Consider the following 24,577-nt stretch of genomic DNA (forward strand, 5'->3'; position numbering starts at 1 on the left):
CTTAATTTTATTTTTACAACATTGCACTTCGTAAGTATGTTGATCGATTTCCTCTATCCCTCTAAAATACATAGAGTTGATGAAAAGTGTGGCTTCACTGCAAAACTGTATTTAACGATGTTTTTCTTTGTTTGCTATTGTTTTCCCATAGCTTGAATTCCCAACCTTTTGAGATGTACAAGAACAATTTACTTCCAGCAGCATTAGAAACTCTCTATCTCTCTTCCTTCCCGCTTTCTCTCTTTTCACTTATTAAAAGATTTTTTTCTCATAAAATAAACTTACCAATTTCATTGTTTCTACAATGAAAGGTTTTACTTGGGTCAACGTCACCAGCTCGTCTAGCTTTGGATATGACATCGCCAAATGGTTTAAAGCAAGGTTCAGTATATTCAGACCACTAGACCATGTTCGAGATACCATCTTAGAAGTGGAGTAGCAAGGAGAATCTTGGTTCAATGCCTGCTCCCAAACAAGCTTTTTCTTGGTGGATTGATGATGTTTCTTTCTTCAGCGAAGTGTTTCATGTAGTCACTGATGTCATTACGAGATATTTCAACGTTCTTAAATGTTGGGCACATCTCAGAAAATCTTTTGTTTCAAATGATCAGGAACATAGATGTCACATTCGACACAGCCAAACAGTTTCCCATTTACTACATTTCTTAGGATCTGATCTTCTGTCATGTATCAGGTTTTGTTTAAGGGGCGGCGCAGGTGTTCTCGAATAAACTGTTGGATATCGGAGTCATCTTTCTTTTCTGGGCGCCACTCACACTCCCATTTCTCGATCGCATTATAACCATGGTCTTCCAAGTATTTCGTATTTTTTCCGGTTTCTTCATGCAGGTCTGTCATGGCCTTGCCATTCTTTTCGTTTTCCTTATTTTCCTCTGTTAGAAGGGTGGCCATGAAAATAGCAACCTGTGAATGAGACAACAATCCAAATTTAGCCCGACAGGAAGGTAGACAGACAGTAATAAAGAAAATATTTTTTCCCTTGAAATTGGAACACTGTCTTCGAAGGACCATGAAACCCATCCACTGGTAGAGAGCGCTGGCCAAGTCTCTTCTTGCTGTTGTTATACTGATGGCGTATCGGTATACCTCTTCGATAACATTCCCATTCCAACCACTCTACAGCCATCTTAAGGGAGAGCTGAGGCTTGAAGTTATCAGCAGCCAGACGTCTTGTGTAGCAGCCAGTAGGTATGGGTTGCATAATGGCCCAGAGGTAGAGAGCATTAGCATCATATCCAAACAGAATCTTGCAGATTTTTGGGACCTCCCTTCAGCTTCACAAATAAAAGTTTTGTTCTTTTCGTGATAATGGTGGAAGATGATGGAGGGCCGTCCAACATTATTCTTTCTCATCAAATAGTGTAATCCATGATTACAGGTTATAGCAGCAGTACTGATACACAATCCGAACGCACGAAGTGGCAATGAATAAAGACAAGAAACCTTCAATGATCCAGAAACTTGGGTTTAATGCTTGAATCGAAAGTGGTTCGAACTACAGTAAGATAGAGTGAAAACATGCGTTACAAGGTGATAGCTACATTGAACATATCTAGATTATTAACGGATTTTAACTATATAATTTCTTGGATTATTATCATTTAAAGCTTTGAACTAGTTTATCACACACTTATGTATTGAGCATAAAGAATCATCAAAAACTTATAATAAAACTGTATAATAACTACAAAGTTGATTGGCATTTATAATTCACTTTAGACAATCTTCAAGTCACTTACTTTGTGTACGTTGGTAGCAAATAAAGGGTAAGAATTGAAGAGGGTAGCGAGCTAGTTGCGATGTGTTTGAAGCACGTGTAGATAGTTGAAAAGTGGAATCAAGTTACATAAATCGTTTACTAATTTGTTAATCATTAAATTGGGTATAGGTAGGTTATACTATGGATAACAAATAGAACAAGCCCGAGTCCTGATGTTCCATCTTTAAACAAATCTATATTACGGAAAGTGGAAAAGAAATCTTGATGGGAAGCAGGGAAGACTGTTCAAGCTTTTCCAGGGAGTTCATCCATTCATAATGGAAGAATCCTTTTTCCTGGTGACACTCATAAGCTTTTAAAAAATTGAGCATAGCTGAAGCCCGGGGCCTGGTAGCTAGTAACGTCAAGCAATTTCAAGTCTTCCGTTTTTAAGCACTTAAAATTGTTGTTCTTTTTGACAGTGAGCTTGATGGAATCTTTCTTTACCAAGTAGGGAAATACATACTTTCTGATAGCGTTCAGATCATACCTGCCAGGATTAAACCCCAGGACAGGGAGTTCTTTCAAGTAGTCCTCCAAACGGGTTTTCAACTTTGATATCAATCAGTGACCATGATTACATTCCTCGTCACTAGAATCCTCGCCTCACATATCAGAGTCTTCTGTTGGCATTTAATTCATAACTTGATCAAGGGATTCAAAAACAGATTGATATTTTTCCAGAAGTAGATTATTGCTGATGGCACTTGCATTGCTCAGATAGTCCAGCAGTCTCTTTACTAATGCTTTAGAGTCTCCATCAGTCATCATACAGTAGGGGTTATCAAATCCAGGAACAATGGAATAAACAGAAGCACTCAACAGTTCATCCTTTTTCTCACATTTTAATTTTGTCGTATTGTTTTACCTCTTGATCTGGGTCTGTAAAGAAGCACTCGAGGTCAAACACAGCTCTGTATGGGAAATAATGCAGGTTTTCTTGTGTCGATTCAGCATAAAGCATTCCTTTCACATCGAAAACAACAGAAGGATTTCGAATAGCTCTTTAAGTCCTTGATGAAGAAGTGATTCTCGTGGAGATTGAGATACATAGTACTGTCATAATGGGGATGCGAGCGTACAACCAAGCGAGCTATGGTGTCATCATGCGAAGTGTTGACTTCGAGGGAATAAATGAAAATATTCACCTCAAACAGGGTCTCTAGGAGACACTGAGTGAGCTTTTTGGTACCTGATAAAAAGAAAAAAACTATCACAGATTAAATAATAAAATTCGCTGAATCCATGAGGGTTGTTTGTGCATAAAGTCAATAAATTGTTTAAACACGATCCATTTGCATAACAGTTGAATACAAACTTTGTCAGAATTTGTTTGAACTCGTGCAATATAGGCGAATAAGTTTAAATATTAGTAAACCAATACATGACTGAATCAATAAACCTGCTTCGGTCTAGTGAAAGCAATAAATTTGAATAACAGCAATTGATCAGGGATTAATACATGTCCTAAATAAAAGTTGTAAAATTTCATTTACCTCTCAGATAATACTTGGTATCGCTCTCGAGGTTCTTGAGATGGCAACCATTATGTACATACAGGGGACTGAAAAAACACAGGTTGTCCCAATAAGGTTTTCCATTGTTCTCAATCCAGAGGAATAATTCCACGGTTTTCCACAACATAATGCAGTAGTCTTTTTCCTCGGCCAATGGGATAGTTGGGAAGCTTTATCACAAAATACGTAATGTTCATTACCTCATCGACAATCCATTTTGAATTAGGGTGGCGCTGTTGGGCCCATTCTAAAATGTCTAAATTTTGGAGAGCATCACGTAGATGTTGGAGATCAGCTTGAGCGATTATCTGAAAGTGTTCATCAAAGTCTTGATCATTATTTCTTGAAGGGTAGTGACATTGGAGCTGGTTTGTTTTGTTGTTCCTTAGGATAAAACGGAAGGATATGTACAATTTAAATACGCTATCCTGATCTTCAAACGCTTGATGTAGTTGCTGGATGAGTATTTCTGGATCGAGGGGCGAGAGCCGAAAATTGTACCCCAATGGCGTCTATAGTCCGGTATTTGACTTTGCTGGTCTTCAGGGAGTCTATCAATTGATCTGGGATTTTCCGTCTTTTGCTGGTTTCTCGTTTCCATCACGGCTTTCTAGTCTCGTTTTCTTGAAGTTCGAAGGTAATAAAACCTTTAGACTAGATTATAATAGCTGTGAACATTAATCACTGTGTAAGAAATTAAAACCCTGTTTTTCGTAATATAATGTGCAAGCGTTTCGTGACAATCTTGACAATCTTACTTTAGATAACCCACCTGAATGATCAGTAGCTGGTCTTTTGGTTGGCTTCTTTTTTTGGTGGGCTGCTTTGTGATGTGCTCGCCAAATTATCGAGCTATTCTCCGCAGTCATTACACTTGTAATGACGTTTGATACCACGTCGTTCGTGAACATTTATCGCATGGCGCTTTGCATCAGATTTCCTTTTGAATGTCTTTTTGCAGTGAAGACCGGGATGGTTTTTTTTCACCGTGAACTTCTTTTTTATGGCGTTTTAAGAGTTGCCACTTGAAAACCTTGTTGCGCGAATTCCTGGGAAAGCATATAAATTTTATATTTTTTTATTTTTTAGAAGAAAATACTCACCTCAGTTGTTTGCATCTGTAGATCCATGGCCTTTCTAAATCTTTGGGTATATTCAAACCCTTAAGCAAAAAAGGGATCATTCCATTACTGTTGTAGTAATTGATTACGTTGTACTTTTGAAAATAATAGAAGATAATCCTATTAATATTTTATATACAAAAAGTTAGTATAATAATTATAATCACTGTAACATGCAGACTTACCACTTTGCATCAGCTTGATTTTTCATATTTATTCAAAGGTAAGCAAAGAATTACCTTGTCTTTTCCTTTCATGGAGAACTTTATGTAAACTACATTACGATGGTTGAAAAAATTATCAGTTAATGAATAGGTTATCATATTTCCTGGAACACTAGATAATGTTCAAATTAATGGCCATGGCTTATATACCCAAATTCGTTTACTCAGTGGTTAAATGCGATTGAAAAAAAACTGCTCTACTTATGCCTTGCCTTATATCATGATTATAGTGATTTCTAGTAAACATTTCAAAGACTGTAAATAGCTGTCCATAGAGCTATTGAACATATAGTATTTGACAGCATTGATTTTCATGGAACTTTTTTTAATTTTCATAAATTGTTTGATATTATACTAATAATCAATAAGTAGATTTGTCTTACTTTCTTTACTTTCGTGGGAGCCTTCCTGAATGAAAAACACAAGCGGAAAGTCTGCCTCCATCTCTTTTGTAGAATGATATTTTGCTGGTTTTATGGCCGACATTAATATCCTTTCCTTATAACTGAAGCCTATCGATTCCACAAGAATTTGCGATATCTATCTTAAAGTAACCATGGAAATTGCTATTGCAAGTCCTTTCCTCAAGCTGGGTGGGCTCCAGCGACCGGAAGGTGGCTTTTTTCAGTGGATCTGAAATGGAGAAGTAGAAAGCATGCACTAAATCCGTGAACATTAATTAGTACTAATCAGTACTATTTCATATAGAATCCTTGGTTTCCTATTGTTTATTTATCACCATTTAGTACTAAAAGTTGGTCTTTGTTTCACGGTTTAGTGCGTGCACTCAAAAAAGTGACGTAGAAATATAATATTTTGCGCGACTTATTTATCAAGTATAATTAGACATATAAAAACATGATGTCACTTAATTTTGTGAATCATGATGGTATTTATTGTGTGTGAAACTGAAGTTGTTGTTGCTGTTGTTGTTTATTTTCATCTACGTACTTCACTTCCTGCTCGTCCAGCGCCTTGCTCGTTCCATCCCTTCCACTTTCCCCAGCTGACTCCAACTCCGACTGACTGCAAAAATAACAAAAGAAACTCTGTAAAAACCATCAATATGTCTGCTTTCACTGCATTGCAAATGCATCCTTGTTCCTTCCTCTACCACTCCGGAATGGGTAGGGTAGTCCTTCCATGGCTTTACGGCTTGAGTGACAAGCAATTGTTTGACCATAAAGACGCCCATCCTGGTTTCAGTGCTCGGCCATGTACCAATGTCTCCTCTTCTTGTTTGTCGCCCTCGAATATGGCAGTTTTCCCTTTTGGGTAATTAATATAAACTGAGATGATGATGCTATGAACGGAAAAGTGTGAGATGTCAGTCGTTATGCAACATTTAAAGCAGATACATTTTAAACTGAGTATGAAAATTGTCAATGTGTATGTTCTTAAGAACAAGAGCAAAATTTAAGCTCACCTGAATCATGAATAGTGATGGGCCCATCTTCCGTGTTAAATTCCTTGGTATTTGACCAGTGCATAAGGACCTTAAGCATCGAGAGTGAGGACGAGGACGAGAAAGCTGAAAGTACACTTTTAACCGTTTATTTTTACTGTACTTCAAACCTCGAAGTTAGATGTTCAATATAACAGCCTAAACTGGAATTACTCACTTGGTTTTGGTCGCGTCTTCTTTCCATTCTTTGTTTTTTTTTCCTTCTTGATTGCCTCTGGAAAATTAATTTTCAACGTTTCCTTTGCTAAAAAATAGTTACAGAAATAGAGCAAGTTGAAAGAAAATACAAATACAAAATTCACAGCCGGTAATGGACATTAAGAACATACCAACTATCTTCACCATATTATTACTATGTTATTACTGGTTTGTCAAACTGTGATTTGTAATGCAGTTATCAGTTACTGGTTTGTTAAACTGTAATTTGTAATGTAGTTATTACTGGTTTGCAAAACTGTAATTTGTAATGCAGTTATTACTGGTTTATCAAACTGTAGTTTGTAAAGTAGCTATTACTAGTTTGCCAAACTGTAATTTGTAAACCAGTTGTTACTGGTTTGTCAAGCTCTAATTTGTCATTTGTGATAATAAATAATAATAATAAATTACATTTATAAAGCGCAGATTAGCACAAGATGTTCATCTGCGCTGAATACAGAAACAATACACAATAACTAGAAACATAAAAGCTAAGTTAATCAATGGGAATTGCAAAAACAACTAAATAAAGGCTTTTCTATAAAAATGTCTTTAAGTGTTCTTTAAAAGAAGGTAATGATGTAATATGCCTAATACTAGATGGTAAAGTGTTCCATTCTACTGGCGCAGCGTATGAAAAAGTCCTACCACCAAGAGTAGGTCGAAGTTTAGTTGGTGGAGGTGCTAATAAAAGCTCATTATTGGACCTAAGATTATAACCAGACTGCTTTTTGATAGAAATTAAATCAGATAAGTAACTAGGAGCGAGACCATGAATAGCCTTAAAAGCGAAAATAAGTATCTTAAAACGTATTCTAAATCTCACAGGTAGCCGGTGGAGATCAGCCAAGACAGGAGTAATATGCGAAAAGCGTGGAGTTAAAGACACAGTTAATCTATTCATTACAGTTCCGTTTGTCAGTTTCTGTATTATTTTTCTGCTACCCATTTATAATGTTGTTAACATAGGTCATATGTCTCGTCACAGTTCATACTATATAAACCGGTTCAGACCTAGTTCTTTTAGGACAGATTTCAGTACTGTGAGCTTAATTTATGCCTGCAATTTACTATCGGGCGGTGTCACTTAATAATATTTGCCAAAGCTATTACGTCTCACAAAATAACTATAAAATAAAAGACTTGAAATAGCAAGAAAGAAGTCAACAAACGCGGACGATGATTCGTCATTGCACATGCACGTCACCGGGACGATTAAAAGTCATAGCGTGATCAGCGAAAGCATCAGATCCAGTACGACAAAGTCGAAAGTCAATTAATCTATATGCAATTGTAACCTAACTACCTTCATTACTCACATTGAAATATCAATATTACTCTAAAACCTTTTTAATAACAATGAGTTTGATAGGTGAGTTTTCGAGATCACGGTTCGCGGTGGAACAGAGAGATAAGAGAAAAAGCACAGGAAAACCATCAATGAAATTCGAATAGATTTAGAGGAGTGAGGAACGGGCACTATAACTGTAGTAATAACTGGTAACAGCCACTGACAAGAGCAGTAACTACTGGTGTACAACTCGTGAAATGGGTTAATTTCCGTTGGGAAAATGTGAATCTTCGCTTTAGCTTCGCTGAATGAAGTCACTTTACCACGTAAAGTAATAAATTAAAAGACAAAAGACAGAGTTCAGCTTCAGTGATCTTCTTTTTGTCTTTAGATTTATTCCTTTCCTGCTAAACTACAAATGTATTATTATCCTATGACAACGCCCTTGCAAGTATACATCTATAATATAATATAGCTGAGTGATAATTTAACTTCGTTTGTTTCAGTATGCTCTTTGAAATAAATTCAAAGTGAATATTACTATTAGAAACTTATACCTTCTGCTACACTTTTTTCTTTCGATGCACCGATAATTGGACTGTTGCTTCCGCATGATGGATATTTTCATGGGGTGGGATCTCATCTGAGGAGAAATTCAACAAGAAACAAAGAAAACTTTAAGATAGATAAATATCAGCAATACTAGTGTATACATATTAAATTTAAATAGAGTGTCAGAATCTTTCGTTCTGATGAAATACCTTGCACAAGACTTTCCACATGTGTGATATGTTGTGTCAAGATCTCATCTGAGGGGAAATTTAACCAACCAAAAAAAGTTAGTTCAATAATAAGCAATACTCTTGAATGTGAATTTCTGTGGCTCTGTGTATACATATTAAATTTAAATAGAGTGTCGGAATCTTTCGTTCTGATGAAATACCTTGCACAACACCTTGATCTTCCACATGTGCGCTATGTTGTGTCGGGATCTCATCTGAGGAGAAATGTGTGAATCATCACTTTTTATAATTAGAGTGCTCATAATAAACCTGTGATACAAATACTAACTTTTAGTGCTAATTAGTAATAAATAAACAATAGAAAACAAAGGAATGTTTCTGAATTAGTACTAGTTAGTGCTATTTATTGTTCATGGGTATAATGAGTGTAATGTAAAACCTAAGAAATGATTCTTTTTAATACCATTTAAAATAAAATTTAGGACACATGATACCGATTTACAATGGACATAAATTTAATTGGAAAAGGAACAAAGGAATGCAATGCAATTTGTGTGTGATAATTTCTATTGATTAAACATTTATTTCATTGGTTAAATAAAATCACTCTAATTTAATAAAAGAATTAATAGGTATCCCTGATTAGCAATAAAGCAGGTTTGCTGAGCTATAAGTTTCATTACATTGATAAAGTTTATTATTATTATAATTGTGAATAAATTCTCACAATGTAAATGCATAAAACTAAATTAAATCTTTAGGCTGGTAGCTATAATTGAAAAGGTTGAGAAGAAAAAGAAATTGAGCTTGATTTTAGAAGTTGACTATCTAAAAATATTAGTACAATAATACCTTTTTCAAAAATCTGAACAATCTCTTCTGGCGCTTCAGACAGCGACACTGCCACACAAGTCTTCATTTCAGACCGGCCTTCAACATCTTTTCCTTGTTTTGTCAACAATGGCATCTACTCCACAAGTATTTGTTCTTCGTGGTAGAACAGCAATCTGGAAATAGAATTTAAGTTTCAAGCTTGAATGCATAAAACTGTTGCAGGATAAATGTTCCCGCTTTAAGGTGGCCCCCAGTGGTTGTCAATTGACCACACTTCCACTTTTCATTTAGCAATTTGATAGACTTCCCCTTGTCTGATCTTTTGATGAGCTTCAGATCTAGAGAAATGACTATATGCCTTTTGTAATAAACATCAAGGCAGCTCATTAAATGAAATCGTGTCTCCTAAAGTATTTGATAAGAGCAACTGCATTAACATTCCGAGAATTTGGCTTTTAATGTTTGCAAAGGCTAAAAAGCTAAATAATCACTCTTTCAAAACAATCCTTCAGCAAATCAATGGTAGGAGTTTTCTAATGCATATATTGTCCTTTTAGGAATAATTAATGTAATGCTTTTTTGTAGTTCGAGGAACAAGCCTGTTTTGCTCTTGGATAGAGTGGGAGGTTTTTCAAAATTGTTCTCTTTTAAGGTAGTTCGGGACCCTTGCTACTGTGCATCCATTACACGCTTTTTCTTTTTGATCACTTATTCAATTGTTTTTGAAGTTATCTGATCTGTTGTGTCGTTTTGCAGCAAAATGGTCCCTCAAACTCATTCTAGAAAACGGAATTCAAACTTTGGAACCCTGAATTTGAAACCAACATATTCTTGAAGCACTAGAGAACCAGAATACCGATAAACTCGCTGTCTGAAATTAATGGGTGCTAGAACCCAGTCCCTTGCGGTCATGAAAAGTGATTTAGGTTAAAATTTGAAGATTATATATTGACGCTATATCTCGTTTATTAGCACGGTGACCTCCTATTTTATGAATGTTTTGGAAGCAGAATTTTATAATCCTTTTAAATATTGAAAAAAAGTCCAACTCTACCTTTTAGATTTAAGTAAATCAAGCGTTTTTGAGTCTGACCATTAAAAAATTTGTATTCTGGAAGTGCCTTTTTTTCGTATTATTGTATATAATTCGGTTCTTTGTGAATTGATGGCCAAGATGTTTATTTCAAACGTTTTTCTGTATCATATTCCATCATTTTGTTCGCTTTTAAATATTCTCAGTTGCTGTAAAACTTCCATATTTTCATCAGATGACACAAGAGCATTTTTCGTAGAAAATGCCTAAAATGCTCAAAATACCGCATTAACCCCACCTGATATCTCGAAAGTGGCATTGGTGACCCCCCTATTTTATTTCATCATTTCTTTCCTCCCATGCACCTCTTCCTTTGGGGAAATTGTGAAAGCAAGTTTACTGTAAAATTTAAGGGTCCCAAACTACCTTAAACGCTTTCGAAATAATCTCTTTAAACAACTTCATCAATAACTCTCTTTGCATTTTTAATAAGTACTTTTTAGAACCAACAATACCAATTAAAAGCATTAACCAACTGAAGGTGGTTTATTAATTCTTCATTGCCCGAAGGCAAGTCCTTCGATTATACTCAATTATACTTTTTTTCTTTTAGTAGATTCTTTATACAACTTACCTCATGCTCTGTTGACTCTGACAACAGAGTTCCAAATAATTTCCAAAATTCCTTCACATCGCAGGTTGCAGTGTCCTCCCTAACTACATCCATTTTTGGACCAGCCTTTTCATATAAGCCACTGCTAAATGGCAAAAGTTTGCCCTCTACATACTCCCAAACTAAAGGAATATCTTCTCCTTTTCCAGTTGCATGGATTTAACAAAAGACTCGGAATTAGTCTCTTGTTATATCATCCAACATGGCAGCGTGTCTATTGTTATACTTTTCTCTTGGGAATGATTGAATACCTTAAATATCTTTTTTTTTTGGTGCCTCCGTTGATGCAAACCAAAAATATATTGTGATGGACAGGTGTAAATACAGATTTGTTTATAAGCTCCATTTAACATCTCAAATATGCACACAAACGATTCTTTCAAACCCAGCTGAAGTCTTGCAGAGAGAGCGTTTGGCCAATTTTGTTATGTTATAACATTAAGTAAGGTTAATCATTGGATGTCTTACGAGAACGTAAAGAAATATAATTGTATCATACTGAGATTTACAGTATACTACTTTCTAACTCTAGTTACGAATTTCAGTTATACCGACATGTAAGACTTAAAATGATAATAAAACTACATAAATCATACATACATGAGGTACTTACCTTTGAACCTCAGACCGAACTTAGCCGCCTTAACAGCAGATATATTCGGTATGCACGCAGGCTGGTATTAACGAATTTATGAGTTTTTATCAATTTTGAATTGTACCTAAAGATCGAGTGATTCTTTGTTTGTAATACACTCAACAACATTGAGCAACTACGGAATACAATTAACAATTAAATGTTCTCCTCTTGTCCATCAGAATCGCGTAATTTTGTAGAGTGTATTTGTAAGACGCAGGAGATCGTCCAATATCAGTTTATAACAGACAATAAAGAAACAAACCTAAAATATCAATATTTGGCATTAACTAAAGGTCTAATTACAAGGTAATATATTTCTGTGGTACAATACGTTTCCCTACAGTGTGGGTGACTAATAAATTCTCTGACTATGTAAACAACACGTACAAGTTTCGTCTTTAACTTAGTTTATTACGTCATGTGCTAAAACGTGGACTCATGGGCGATGGACTCATGGACGATAAACGATGTCGATATACAGTATTTTACACTACGCCAGAGCCGAGGAGGTCTTCAATGATTACATGTTTTCCTTATTTTTATATTAACACTTTCGCTTCCATTTCCAGGTTTCGTGACGTGTCCATATGGACTGAACTTCTGTACCTTCTTGGAGGAATGCATCTTTTATTAGTTGGGGACCTTTTCCTAGCAAATATTTCGGCCATGCTCTCATTGATGGCCCAATTTTCTCCGTCTGAGAAGGGAGATTGCCGGCCTTGGCCGCAGAGGTTTGCACAAATGCAATTGGTACTCCTGTTTTGTATTGTATATATGATATGAAATTTGCAAATGAATCTCTTACCTTATGGGACCCGAGCGGAGGACCATTTGCCTCGTTCTCGTCGGGGCTGTGGTTGTTGTTCTTGTTGGTGTTGGTGGTGGTGGTGGTGGTGGTGGAGAGTCTACCTGCCGACCAAGTGTCGCCTTTCAGGATTGTCTTCCCACCACCAATACAATACAATACAATACAATAAGCTTTATTTAAAGAGGGTTACACATAACAGTAAATTAAACTGATAACCTAGTGGCCCTCACAATCTAAAATCTAAATCTAATTACAATATTCTAATGTATATACTATAATTAAAATATAATAAATTGAAAGAAAGAAAGAATGAGCCTATTAAAGATATAAAAAATCTAAAATTATTAATTGTTAAAAAAGCTAATTAGTTAAAATATATTATGTCTTAAGTCTTAATTCTAATTTCTGTTTCTGAATCATAGAGTTAAAAAGACAATTCTTAAAAGATTTAAAACTACAGGATTCCTTTAAGCTCTTATCTAGGCAGTTCCAGTCCTTGATTGATCTGACGGAGAAAGTACGGCCACCCTCTGTCGCTTTCTTGAAATTGGGACAAATAAAATTAAGTTTACTAAAACGAGTATTACGACTATGAATGTCACAGTTCATTTTAAGTACTTCGTTAAGATAAAGTGGTGTGTAGCCTTTAGACCTTTTAAAGATAATTGCAAGACGATTAATAAGAGAATCTACAAAGTAAGGCAACCAATTCAAAGAGTTAAAAATTGTTATTGATCTAGTTGAACGATCAGCACTAACAATAATTCTAGCAGCCCATTTTTGAAGCTTAAAAATCCTATTTTCGAGTCCCTTTTGTCCATGAGACCAAACGGATGCGCCATATAAGATATCTGGCTTGATAACTGTGTTGCAATACAGTTGTCTTTGATATCGTTTCAAATAGGGGCTAATGTGCCTTTAACTTGTCGTTACGATGGAGAGTAGGTGCCTGGCAAAGCGGTAGGCGATGGCAACTAGCTGGCAAGAGGTAACCATGGCAACCAAGCCACGGGTCAACCTCCATTACTCCTCTCCAAGCATTTAGTGTGGTGCTTGGAGTTGGTCGACCCGTGGCAGGAGCCATGGGACCGACTAACACCCAAAACTGCATCTCCAAGCACCAACAATCGCTGCCTCTCCAGTTGTCACGCATGCAGACACAACATCCATAGGTAGTGTGGTGTACGCGACTAAACCCAGGTGGCAATGGCTAGCATGAGGGCAAAATTGACAATGTACAAATGGTGGCCAAGCTAAAAGGATACCACTTACCAAAACTAAGCAAGTTTACCAGAGGCACTAATGATTACTTGCTGAGGAGTTCTAATATACTGTTTATAGGCATCACTTTTCCAACGGCCCAAGACTTGGATTAAATGATCTGGTATACCCACTTGAGCCGCTGTAGTTGCGGCCCCAATACGGAAGCTATGGCTTGAAAAGTTACCAGCTACACCTGCTGATTGTAGAATAGCCCTGAGTCTGTCCGTGACCAGCTGCCTAGTCAGTGGCTGACCATCAGCCAGCAGGAAGAGTGGGCCTGGAAGATTACCACGATATGCTAAATAGTTCAGCACTGCTCTCACAGCACACAGGGATGATGATCCGCGACCAACATACACATGACAACCCTGACGAAACGGATCCGTTTTTGAGGCTTTAATGAACAGTCTTAAGCAAGAAGGAGACCCTGTAGAGTCCACGGTTATGTCCTGCACAGTCAGGTGTACATCTGGATCAAATTTTTTAAGCGAGGGGCAAGTAAATTCGGCTGAGCGAAGGAAACCAAAATAAGCCAATGAGCAGGCAGCCCAAAACATGCAGTCATTGAACGAAGATAGAACCAAGCCAGAGTGTACTACTCTCAGGACCTCTGGAGTAACAGGAAGTCTAGACGAAGAAGAGGCGACACCTTGGGTTCGCTTAATGCCTTTTGTCACTCTTTGGAGCCGCAAGCAGTTCTGAAGTGGATCATCGAAACCTTGTTCAATATGGAGGGAACGGACAGCTGACAGATAAACTTTTATAGAGGAATGACGCATCGACTCGGCCAGCATTGTCACAAATAAGCAGAGGGTCCATTCATCTGTGGGACATGGTGAGCCTGATGGGGATAAGCGGCCACTTTGGTAGCAAAAGTTGACAAACTTCTCTTGGGCGGTAGAATAACAGCGACGGGTGGAATGCGCTAAACCCTCAGATAAATAGACCAAACACTGATTATTTAGAGAACCGATGTCAGAGAAGACAGAAGCTGAGCTGGGACCTCTGCTGGGTATAGGTTGGCGTTCGGGGCCAGAGAACGGAAGACCTGCATATTAAAACGAGAAAGAGCATCAGCTATCCCATTACGAATACCTGCCACATGTTCAGCTGAAAAGGAAAAGCCATGACGGGCTGCTGCAAACAGAAGGCTTCGGAGTAAAACCATGATCGAAGAGTCTCTGGAAGTCCTGCTATTTAAGATTGCTACCACAGCTTCGTTGTCCACCTTAAACAGAACACGCTGCTTTCTCCAACCGTGACCCCAGATATGCGCTGCCAGTACGACTGGAAATAACTCCTTGTAAGCAATGGAGAGGGAAGCTTGCCGAGGTAACCACCTGCCATTGAACCAATCAGAATCGAGGAAGGCACCATAACCCCGTGTTCCTGAGGCGTCTGACCCTACGCAAACCGTAGGTGGAGGCTGTAGTGAGGGGAGCAGGAAAAAACTTATCCCATTCCATTGATTGAAAAAATCCAGCCACCACTTCAGGTCTTTCTTGAATTCTGTATTCAGGCGGATGGGGTGATCGTCTTTTCGGAAGCAACAGAGTAGATCAATCATTCTCCGAAGAAACGTGCGACCTGGCCAAACTACCTTAGAGGCATGATGGAGTACACCAATCAGCGACTGAAGTTGTTTCTTGTGGCACCATTTGTAAGAAGACCAAGTTCTCAACAGTTCCAGGGTAGCAGCAAATTTGTCGGCAGGGAGACGCAGAGTTTCGGCCATTGTGTCAATTTCAATCCCTAAAACTACTAGGCAGGTGGATGGCCCTACACACTTGTCTGGGTGTAGGGGCAGACCTAGGTCAGCGGTAATGGATGTAGCGATAGCTAAATTGTTAGCACATAAAGCTGAATTAGGAGGTCCAGCTAGTACGAAATCATCTAAATAGTGGCGGATGTCAGGTATCCCATAGTTAGACTGAAGAATCCACTCCACTGCATTGGCGATTGAGTTAAAGATGAAGGGGGCTGATCGCAAACCAAAGGGAAGGACAAGGTCAACAAAGTACTTTGACCTCCATCTCATGCCCAAAAGATGTTGGTCAGATGGGTGAACTGGGACATTTCTGAAAGCACTTTCGATGTCGAACTTAGCCAGCATAGCCCCCTTACCCAGTTTGGAACTCATCTTAACTATATCGTCAATTCTAATGTATTGCAGTGAGCACTCCTCAGGGTCGATGCCATCATTAACACTGGCCAAATGGGGAGGACAGGTCAAAAATAAGACGCCATTTTTCTGGTTGACCTTTCTTTGGAATCACGCCAAAACTGCTTACTTGAAGAGGAATAATGGGAGGGGATTCAAAGGGGCCAGCCACCCGCCCCAATCTAACTTCCTTGTCTAAATACGCGTCCACGACTTGAGACTGCTGATATGCTGAAGCTTTGTTCTTCTTTGACGATTTCAACTTGACAGACGACTTAAAACCCAGTTGGAAACCATCTTTAATGCCATGCAGTATAAATTCTACCCATTGCCGATTGGGGTGATTCTGTAAGCCATGGGCGAATTTATCATAATTCAAAGAAGAAATTTCAGCAACTGAAGGGAGGGGAAGGCTGGTGCCTATGAAACAATGTATAAATAGATCAACAAATGCCCCCATAAATGATTAAGTCAACATTAAATGACGTACGTTAAGTTCGACGCACAATGTAGTGTCTAAGTGATATTCAACAAACTAGAACGAAAATTAAACTGGTGCTGTTCTCTGAACCTAATAACACAGCCTTGAGTCCAAAGTCACATGCTTAGTGGTATTTTCTGCGCTTGGCCTCGGACGGATTGACAGAGCGGGAACGTTCCAAATTTCTGGGCTTGATCGGCTCTGGGCATGCACTCTTGCGATGGTCCCCTTCGCAGCTACTGCAAGCATGGCGGAACCGACATTCGGGAGAAGGGGCAATGCACCGAACAGCATTCCAAGAGTGGCAAAGGACCCTTGAGGTCAAACTACCTTGGGCCTCCCTCCCCCCTGCTGTAGTTGAAGCAACCACTCGAGGGCGCACCTGGGCACCTGCAGTGTTAAAACTGTAAAGTTGGACATTCATTGTTGACCACGTTGTGCATTTCTCAGCAGCAGCATATTCTCGAAACTCCCGATCATAGTTCAGCCATGCACTGCCACTAAACTGTCGGTATGTGCGCAAGATAAGGAGCTTGTACTTGAGCAAATCGTCTTTGCAGTTGGGAAAATATTTTCCAACGATTAAAGAATAAATGGTGAAAGCTTCCACCCAAGATGTAATATCTGAAATTTGCTTTTTGTTTTTCTTGGCGGTGTTACAAAGGATGAGGCGGCCATCGAAGTGCAGTTGTGGCTCTGGTTCTTGAGAGGAGATGTTTTCCGGCAGCAAGTCCTCAAGATGAACAAATTTTCCGGCAAGAATTTGGGCCACCACTTTGTAGGGAACAGGAGAATAACCAGGACCCACTACAAACGGCTGGTTAAGGGGGGGCGTGTTCCCCAGGAAATTTTCCGGCGCCGAAAATGACGAAGACAACGTCGCGGCACTTGGGACAGTTACGGGCCGAGGGAGAGTAAAAGGCAATACAAATGAAGGTACAGATAAGGCAGACGTACCTGAGCAAGATGGCGGAGGCAAATAAGCCGAAGACGCAGTTGATGAAGAAGGAGGCGACCCGGCCATGGATGTCCACGGCATAGATGAGCCAGTCTGGGCCAATTGGTTAGTACGGTTGGCCAGAGGCGTCGAAGAACCCTCGTTGTTCTCGGGCAAAGATCCAGAACCCGCCGATGACGAGGCAACGCCTGCCGCTAGTAAAGCCGAGTTGACCATGGCCGCCAAAGGTGCTTTTAAAGCTTCTACTACTGATGTAACCAACTCAGTAGACGGCGCAGTAGATGTAGGGACGCCATTACAAGCCGACTCAACCGAAACTGGAGGAGCCAGCGAAGAAGAACAAGAGGTAGGAACCATGCTGTCCAAGCTATTGCGTGTGTTACGGGGCATTTTTTATCGACCAAACAATTAACACGAGGACAAGGAACAATGGAAAGACGATCGTAAATAGACGTCGAAACGCTGGAAGAACCACTAACAATAAGGATTGAGAAAGGATGGGTTGAAAAAAGGCGTATAAACCAGAAGCAAAACCGCGATATGAAGGCAATGGCTAACAGCAACTCAGCTACAGCAACCACGAGGCCTTAGGCAGCAACTGCGCATGCGCAAGTCTCACACCGCTGGCCAGCACTCCACTCCCAGTTAACTTTGCTTAAATTTAACCACATTAACAATCCAATTCGTTTTGATAGCTTCTTGCAGAGATTCTTAATATGATCATTAAAGTCAAGGTCCTGATCTAACTATACGCCAAGGAGCTTGTGATGCTTGACTTGTTCGATGTCTTTACCGTTCAAATTGATGCTTAGAGTTTCTGTGTTTCCTTCGCGTTTGCGTAATCTTTTGCCAACGATTAGCATCGTTTTAGTTTTATCTTCGTTGATTGCCATCTTATTTGCTTGAGTCCACTTTTCAATATTTTGAAGATCACAATTCAAAGACATACTGATTTGGTGGGGCTTGTCCCATTTGGAAGTTGCAGAGAGTGTAGCATCATCAGCATAAATGTCTAAGGTAGAATTACCCAGACTCAATGGTAAGTCGTTTACAAATAATAGAAAGAGGATTGGTCCCAAATTCGAGCCTTGGGGAATTCCATGTGATATTGGTAGGACTGGAGACGCGCTATTTGATATTTTTACATATTGTTTTCTGCTTAACAAGTACGATCTAAACCAGCTGACTGCTAAATCAGTAGTCCCATAGAGGCTGAGTTTGTCTAACAATATTTTATGGTTGATTACGTCGAAGGCCTTTCTAAAGTCGATAAACACCAGACCAGACGATCATTATCCATGTTGAATAGGAGTTTGTCTGTTAGTTTAATAGGGGCTGTTTCGGTTGAATGATCTTTATGAAAGGCTGACTGGTTAATGTAGATGAGATTGTTGCTTTGCAGATAATTGAGTAACGAGTTACCAACATGTTTTTCCAATATCTTTGATAAAGTACACAATACAGATATTGGATGATAGTTCTATTTATCGTCTCGAGGGCCATCCTTGTGAATAGGGGTTACACGGGCTATTTTCCAAGATGACGGGAAAACTGCTGAAGAGATCGAGAGATATAGCAGCTTCTGAAGAGGTGATGCTAGGGCAGGTGCAACGGCTTTGAGGATTCGCGCACTAATTCCATCAGGCCCCGTAGCGGTGTTAGTTGGTATCTTGTTGATAGTTTCAATAGTCTCTTCTTCTGTTAATAAAGGAATTTCAAAAGCAGTTTCGGCGTCAATGCGCGATTTGATGAAGTTTCTAAGCTTTTCATCGTTGTAACCCTTGTTTGCATTGCTGATGTTCAGTTGGGAGGTGATATTAACAAAATAGTTATTTAATGAATCAGCGATCTGGGTTGGCTCAGTTATGATGCCATTATCTGTTTGCAATGAACTAATCCTTGTTGATTGTTCGGATTTCCCACTGAGAGTTCGCAAAGCACGCCAAATTCCTTTAGGATTGCCTTTGTTAAGTTCGATCGATTCACTAAAGTACAGACATTTTGACTTTTTGATGAAATTAACTGTTTTACGCCGAGCACGCTTATACTTGTTCCAGTCGTCAGTAGAATTTGATCTCCGCGCTATTCTTAACAAAGAATCTCTCCTTAATGGCTTGGCCAATTTCTTTGTTAAACCAAGGGGGTTGGATTTTTTTCTTAACACGCTTTTCTCGAATAGGAATGTGTTGCTGTAAAACATTGTTTAGTAAGGACTCACATGTAAATAGAACATCATCAATATCATCAAAGGTAAAACCAACATCCCAAGGGACCAGAGAGATTGGATAACAGATCATCCATATTCAAATGTTTCGTATCTCGATATTTTATTGTTATGTGATCAGGGTTCGGTGTTCCTATGCTCTTTCTATTGATATATTTGCGCCGAACGAAAACGGGTAGATGATCAGCCAGGCCAGTATCTGGTACTTTTACGTCAGTAATAAACTCAGGGTTTGTTGTATAAAAATGATCTAGACATGTTGCACTTACGGGACGCATAACAGTATGAACTAGTTGGGTAAAGTTCATGGTTTTTAGAGACTTACCGAGCAAGTGCCTTTTTTAGCTAGGCTTGAGAAAATCGATGTTGAAATCGCCCATAATATGAGTCTCTTAGTTCTTAAGATAAGCTGTTTCGATATTCGTTTCAATACGATGGTCAAAAGAAGCATCAGATGAGGGTGGTCAGTACACTGATCCTATTAACAAGGAGCGATTCGAGTTGTAGGGGAATACGTTAAGCCAAAGAACTTTTACATCGTCTTCGAGCTCAACAGCCCTGCTTACCTTCATTCTGTTGTTGACATAAGCCAGGATTCCTCCACCATTGGTTTTGCCAATCCTATCTTTGCGATACATTTCATAGCCTTGTATTGCGTAGACAGAGTCAGTTTTGTGAGGTTTCAAAAACGTTTCGATTAGGAATAGGATGTCTATTTGCTGGGAAGTCAATAGTACTTTGATTTGCTGGAATTTAGAGTCACTTCATCTGTTAATATTACATGCATCAATGATTAAACCTTTTGGAGGAAGATCAACTCCAGGAATAACTTGTGTAGAGAAATATTTTTGTTTTTCGGGACCAGGGTTTAGGGCTACATCACCGCTCATTACCAGGCGAGTTTGGTTGAAACTAGCAGTCGAATTAGGATAGTAATTGACGTTGGATGTGAAGTAGCCATTAACACGTGCAAGCAGTCGAACATGGCTGATTAACTTCCATGGTTGGAAATAGACCGTTTCAAATTCAGGATGTGCTGAAAGATCATTACTTGACGAGGAATCCATCGAAGAGATGTTAGGGCAGTTGATAAACCCATTTCTGGTTGAAAATGCTAGGAATAAGGTTGTAATAAAATGTAATATGATGGAGCGATCTAGAGCACGACCGTTCTTCATGACTGATGACTGATTCTCCACGACCACCTTTGGATTTGTCTCATTGGGAGCATGTTGGAATTGAACCAACAATACTGTAGCCGATATTTCCATTTGACTTATTTGTTCCGAGACAACTTTCCATGCCCTTTGCCTTTTTTGCTTTCCTTGATCTCTCTTTGGGTGTTTTTCTTGCGTTTTAGTATTCGTTCCCAGATTAGCCCAAAAGACGTGTCATTTTGATCTTTTAGCAATGACTCCTTCACAACTAGAGCCGATCGATTCCCTTGAGCTGCCGATATTGACGAATCTTGAAGGGCGCCACTTAGATTGTCTGTTTGCTTAAGGATTCTTTCGCCAAGGGAACAACCAAAGTAGAAAGGGAATGTTCTCATCACTGTTTGTACGCCTTGTATCTGTGCCTTCATATCAGTTTCTTTTATCACATCCATACACCAATCCCACAATTCCATTAGCTCAGAACGGTTATTAAGTACTGAAGCGAAAGCCTCACCACTCACACTCCATCTTGTTAGACACAAAGTGTGAACTCCTTTAGATTCATTTTCAGTCTCACAACGAATTTTGCCCAATTTTGCATTTCTTTGGGGGGCTTTCTTGACTAGTTTTCCTACTTCTCGAACTGTGTCTAGATTATGTCTAGGTAATTTGGGTTGCTACACCAGTTTTCAAACCACTGATGGTCGCGGCACCATCATAACACTGCCCACGGGCATGTTGAATGTCCAAGTGCAAGTGCAAAATATCGACTATCATGTCTGCAGTGGTTCTCTCAAGATGATACATGCCAATAAAATCCTCATTAACGACAAACCTTTCGTCATGCACGGGAAAAAATTTCAAAATCCCAACTTGGGAAACAAATGGGGTAATATTGGGGTATTTTTGGGTTTGCATTGGGAATTCCTCAATGTTTCCCAATATTGGAAAAATGCTACCAAATCAAAAATCAATAAAAACCAACTTTTGGAAATTACTGTCCCAATATATGATCAAATTGGGTTTTAATGTGGTCAAAGTATTCCCAATAAAAAACCAATTTTGGGAAATTACTTTCCCAACATATGATCAAATTGGGTTTTTATGTGGTCAAAATATTCCCAGCAAAATCCCATAATTGGGAAATTACTGTCCCAATATATGATCAAATTGGGTTTTTATGTGGTCAAAATATTCCCAGCAAAATCCCATAATTGGGAAATTACTGTCCCAATATATGATCAGATTGGGTTTTTATGTGGTCAAAACATTCCCCACTGAGCACACGTACATACACTGAATTACACACAAGCAGAGATAACTAACAATAACTTTTATTAACACAAGCTGGTGCAATAGTCTAATGATATATCATTATTACTGTTCTAGAATTGCTAAACAGAATATTACTTAATAAAATTTCAACTTTTTGCAATATTAGATTTACATGCTAGAACAACTGGACTGCATTTCAATTTGTTTAACAACAGTAATATCGGATTTCTGCAGTTGTCTTAAGTTTGCTCCAGTTTTAATAACTATATACTTGTTACTAATGCGTTTTCTTGCTAAAATCTCATTTAATTCACTGGCAGTAAGTGGTGTTAAAGTTTTTGCTGAAATCTGAAATTTGCTTTTAAGTAACTTACATATGTCATCTCTACTGATTAAATGTCCTGTAACAGACTTTATGTTTGATAATGCTGAATGTCTTGTTATCTTTAGAGAAGGAACCATTTCTTCAGGCAGTACACTAGTCGAGTTCTCGTTCTCAGAATCATCAGCTGGCAGCTCACTGCTGTCGAATAACCTCATTGTATCTGTTGTACTGGTATCTGACTCTGTATCTTGTGTTTCATCATCATCATCCTTAGTACAATCCATGTCCTATTCTTTGCTTGGAATGCACGTCACTTCCGGTCATTATGTATGCACATTTCCAGCTGACGGTCAAGCATTCAGCTGGAGTACAAAACAATGTATGTGTTTACAAGTTGTCAAAAGAAAATTTTCGTAAAATATGCCGATCTAATAAGAAAAAAGAAAAGGTTTGTTAGAATACCTAAAGAAGTGGTTCACAAGGGAGATCGGACAAGAAATTTATCAAAAAGAAGTCGCCACCGATGGCTGGCTATCCTGACTTAACAGTACTGTATCTTCGAAAGGAGTTGAATCTTCACACGCTCGTGTATGTAGCGATCACTTCGTAAAAGGTATTTAACAATTCTATATTTGTTTGAGTTTGAAATTCAGATTTTATTTCTTTGCTTTGCACGTGTTGGTTTGTTGTAAACACTGAAAATACGACGATGCTTGTAGAGTGTTTGTAGGTTCGTCGCGTCCTATTGAAGTCTGTTTACTAAACAAATTCTATACATGTATATCTTATCTAGGTTGTCCAAACAATATGAATGACGAAGACGACATAGATTAGGCCCCTAAGTTGAAGCTTGGCCATCAGAAGATAAAACAAGCCACAGAGAGTTCTATAAAGCGCGGTGAGAGAACAGCAAACAGAGATCTGAAACGTCTCCATTCCGAAGCTGCTAGTGCCTTGCTTGACTATAAATGCAGAAGCAAGCTCGGCTGATTGATGAAGAAATCTCTTATGAACAAACCATAGATGATCCGCACCTATCAGCCCTATGTAAAGATATGTAACTTATTTATTATTTAATTCAAAGCTTTGTTATTGATGCCACGATTCCCTTTTTTATTGACAGACAGAAACGACAGAAAACCCGAATCGTCAGGATGTAGAATGCCAGACGGATCTCACCAAGCGATCTTTTGTGTGCAATTATGGAAGAGGAGTTAAACATGACACGTCAAGAGCTCTCCGACTTGCAGGCAAAGACATTAAATGAAAATAAAAAACGATGTTTACACTACAAGATAGTTGGAAGTGTCCGGGAACAGAAAGCCAGGAAAGGCGGCGAAATCCTTCGAAAAGTCCTTTGGTTTCATAGAATATGGATCAAGTCCATCGCAGATAGATATTTTGTTTAAATATCTTGACTTGGGTATGCAGTCAAGATAACTAGCGTACTCTGAAAGAGCGCTTTTTGGGGCACATCGTTAACTTGACCCAAGCGAGCCGCCATCTTTGTTTACTTGACCGTCACTTGGAAACCGGAAGTAAAATTTCAGTCAAATTGTCACGTGATTGCAAGCAAAGAATAGTACTTACATAAAAATACACTTTTAACATTTAATTATTGATAATTTAAGTCTTATAGTCACGCCTACTGATAAGTTCTGTGGTCCAGTTGCACTTATACAAGTTCAATGCAATCGTAATTTCTTCCTTCGATTATACTTCTGCTCCAATGTACGTTCACTTGATATTAATTTAATGATATCTGCTTTCGATGTTGCTGGAATGAACTCATACCTTGAAACAGCTTCGAGATGTGACTTGCAAGTTTCGTGCTTAGGGAAGCCCTTTGCAGTGTCCGTCGCATTCTTCCAGTTGAAGAACCCTTCATGAGTTGATGTATAATCTACCTTTGAGGAATAGAGTAGATTGTTTTCTATTGGCTTTTGACATATATGACAAAACACGTCTTTTTCCTCATTATAATGAAGCCACGTGTATCGCTCGAACCATGATGGATGAAACGATCTCTTCTTTGGGTTATTAACTCCAAAAGATCTGGAAGGAAAGCATGTCACTTGGTAATCCAACATTGCATTTGACTATTAACTTTTGATTCTATGGGAGATTCAACTAGATTCGGTAACACAAACTGTTCATTAGAAGTACTGGAAAATGTTCTCCCAGACTTAGACCAATTTTTCCTTGAGGTCTCTTCTACTTCATATGTGATTCTGTTTTGGCGATTTACAGGTATAAGTTATGAAAATATGCTTTGTTTATTTACTTGACAGTTTATACGCGTGACAGAGTTAATTTCACACTCCGATGACAATAGAGTCTACTACTTTGTAGTAGGCACTAAAAACGACATGGTATAAATATACAACGATGCAAAGTTATATAATTTGG

At 38.6% G+C, this 24,577-nt stretch overlaps 1 protein-coding gene across 1 annotated transcript; it reads right to left on the bottom strand.

Annotated features, from left to right (window-relative positions):
* Window positions 1-13,246: 13,246 nt before the first annotated feature.
* On the bottom strand, window positions 13,247-15,160 carry LOC148908999 (uncharacterized). Its single transcript, XM_089034464.1, has one exon. It carries the CDS (start codon window positions 14,379-14,381, stop codon window positions 13,602-13,604), a length of 780 nt encoding a protein of 259 aa, XP_088890590.1. The 5' UTR covers window positions 14,382-15,160; the 3' UTR covers window positions 13,247-13,601.
* Window positions 15,161-24,577: the final 9,417 nt, after the last annotated feature.

Source organism: Actinia tenebrosa, unplaced genomic scaffold, assembly GCF_029948245.1.
Source record: "Actinia tenebrosa isolate PJP-AT-01 unplaced genomic scaffold, QUT_ActTen_1.0 PGA_scaffold2__45_contigs__length_23673736, whole genome shotgun sequence".
Classification (NCBI taxonomy): Eukaryota; Metazoa; Cnidaria; class Anthozoa; order Actiniaria; family Actiniidae; genus Actinia; species Actinia tenebrosa.

Bases quoted from the DNA above. Each gene is read 5' to 3' on its own strand.
- LOC148908999 (XM_089034464.1), bottom strand. From the start codon at position 14,381: ATGCTGGCCGAGTCGATGCGTCATTCCTCTATAAAAGTTTATCTGTCA.